The following is a 2,500-nucleotide window of genomic DNA, read 5'->3' as shown; positions in this document are numbered from 1 at the left end:
GAGAGGAGAGAGGAGAGAGGGAGAGGAGAGAGGAGAAGGAGGGAGAGAGGGAGAGAGGGAGAGAGGAGAGAGGGAGAGAAGGAGGGAGGGAGAGGAGAGAGGGAGACGGAGAGGAGAGGGAGGGAGAGAGGGAGAGAGGAGAGAGGGAGAGAAGGAGGGAGAGAGGAGAGGGAGGGAGAGAGGAGAGAGGGAGAGGAGAGAGGGAGAGAAGGAGGGAGGGAGAGAGGAGAGGGAGGGAGAGAGGAGAGAGGGAGACGGAGAGGAGAGGGAGGGAGAGAGGGAGAGAGGAGAGAGGAGAGAGGGAGAGAAGGAGGGAGAGAGGAGAGGGAGGGAGAGAGGAGAGAGGGAGAGGAGAGAGGGAGACGGAGAGGAGAGGGAGGGAGAGAGGGAGAGAGGAGAGAGGGAGAGAAGGAGGGAGAGAGGAGAGAGGGAGAGAGGAGAGAGGAGAGAGGGAGAGAAGGAGGGAGAGAGGGAGAGAGGGAGGGAGAGAGGAGAGAGGGAGAGAGGAGAGAGGAGAGAGGGAGAGGAGAAGGAGGGAGAGAGAAGAGGGAGGGAGAGAGGAGAGAGGGAGAGGTGTTTGTCTGATTACCTGATGTCTTTGATGTGTGTTGAGCATGTCTCTGACGTGTGTGTGTGTGTGTGTGTGTGTGTGTGTGTGTGTGTGTGTACCTGATGTCCTTGAGTGTGTTGAGCATGTGTGTGTGTGTGTGTGTGTGTGTGTGTGTGTGTGTGTGTGTGTACCTGATGTCTTTGAGTGTGTTGAGCATGTCTCTCTGACGTGTGTGTGTGTGTGTGTGTACCTGATGTCTTTGAGTGTGTTGAGCATGTCTCTCTGACGTGTGTGTGTGTGTGTGTGTGTGTACCTGATGTCTTTGAGTGTGTTGAGCATGTCTCTCTGACGTGTGTGTGTGTGTGTGTGTGTGTGTGTGTACCTGATGTCCTTGAGTGTGTTGAGCATGTCTCTGACGTGTGTGTGTGTGTGTGTGTGTGTGTGTGTGTGTACCTGATGTCCTTGAGTGTGTTGAGCATGTGTGTGTGTGTGTGTGTGTGTGTGTGTGTGTGTGTGTGTGTGTGTGTGTGTGTACCTGATGTCCTTGAGTGTGTTGAGCATGTCTCTCTGACGTGTGTGTGTGTGTGTGTGTGTGTGTGTGTGTGTGTGTGTACCTGATGTCCTTGAGTGTGTTGAGCATGTCCTCCAGTGCCTGTCTGTAGGCGCTGATGATGACTGTAGGGTGCATCTGCTGCACAAACTGCTCCGCCACAGCCAGCATTTCACCAGCTACACACACACACACACACACACACACACACACACACACACACACACACACACACACACACACACACACACACACACACACAGAGGAAGAGTTAATCCATATAAACACACACTCACACACACACACACACACACACACACAGAGGAAGAATTAATCCATATAAACACACACTCACACTCACACACACACACACACACACACACAGGAAGAGTTAATCCATACAAGTATATACTGTACACACACACACACGCACCCTAGATTTCAAAGTACTCCTGCTAACATACAAAGCCCTAAATGACCTGGCTCCAAACTACCTTAAGGAACTAGTTGTCCCCTACTGCCCTCCAAGACCGCTCCGTTCCCAGAGTGCTGGCCTCCTTGTAATTCCAAGAATATCAAAAACCACAGTAGGAGGCAGAGCCTTTAGCTACCGAGCCCCCCTCCTCTGGAACAATCTCCCTGCCTCCATTCGAGATGCAGACACCCTACCTATATTCAAATCAAGACTAAAGACATTCCTCTTTAGTGCATCCTATAGCCATAAGTAATTGCGTCAACAAACCCATCACCTGCTGGGCCAGCCAGTCAGCAAGCATAGACATAACTGAACACACAAGAATTAAAAATATATATATACAACACTGGGCTACAGACAGCGTATGTTGTACCCTGCAACCCTAACAAAGCTTACGACTAAAATCTCCATATGTACCAAACCAAACTAATTGCTAAATGGCAGCATAACTAAACATAACTAATGCTAAACCAAACTAAATGCCAAACCAAACTAAATGCTAAATGCCAGAATAGCTAAACACATCTAAAACACATGCAATACCCCCCTAATCAACATAACTGGGCTACAGACAGCGTATGTTGTACCGTGAAGGAGTGCGGAAGATCCCGGGTACAGCACACGGCGCGTATTGCGACTGTCACCAGCCAACTAAATACTAAATAAAATCCCCATACACCCAGCCAGGCAGCCTCTCTCTCTCTCTCTCTCTCTCTCTCCCCCTCTCCCTCTCCTTTCTTATCACATTGCTAATGCCTATAATAACCCACTCACTCTGTTCTTTTTCTTTCTCTCCTAATCTAGACTATCTTCGCCATGGGACGCTGCTGTAGTCTCTCTACCCGGTCTACCTGCAGAAACCCTCGACCAATTGCACCCACCGCCACCGCACTGCCGTACACTTACTCTACCTCATACCCTATGC

General features: G+C 50.2%; 1 protein-coding gene across 1 annotated transcript in view; it reads right to left on the bottom strand.

Annotated features, from left to right (window-relative positions):
• LOC105893768 (T-complex protein 1 subunit gamma-like) overlaps positions 1–2,500 on the bottom strand; it is a 15,433-nt gene that overhangs the window by 9,135 nt on the left and 3,798 nt on the right. Inside the window, exon 6 of the mRNA XM_031585900.2 lies at positions 1,165–1,279. Within this exon, the coding sequence (XP_031441760.1) occupies positions 1,165–1,279 (115 nt within the window). The remainder of the gene's footprint in view (positions 1–1,164; positions 1,280–2,500) is intronic.

Source organism: Clupea harengus, chromosome 19 (genome assembly GCF_900700415.2).
Source record: "Clupea harengus chromosome 19, Ch_v2.0.2, whole genome shotgun sequence".
NCBI classification, from domain to species: Eukaryota; Metazoa; Chordata; class Actinopteri; order Clupeiformes; family Clupeidae; genus Clupea; species Clupea harengus.
The sequence above is the reverse complement of the archived record's forward strand: the minus strand, read 5'-3'. Positions and strand labels throughout refer to the sequence as shown.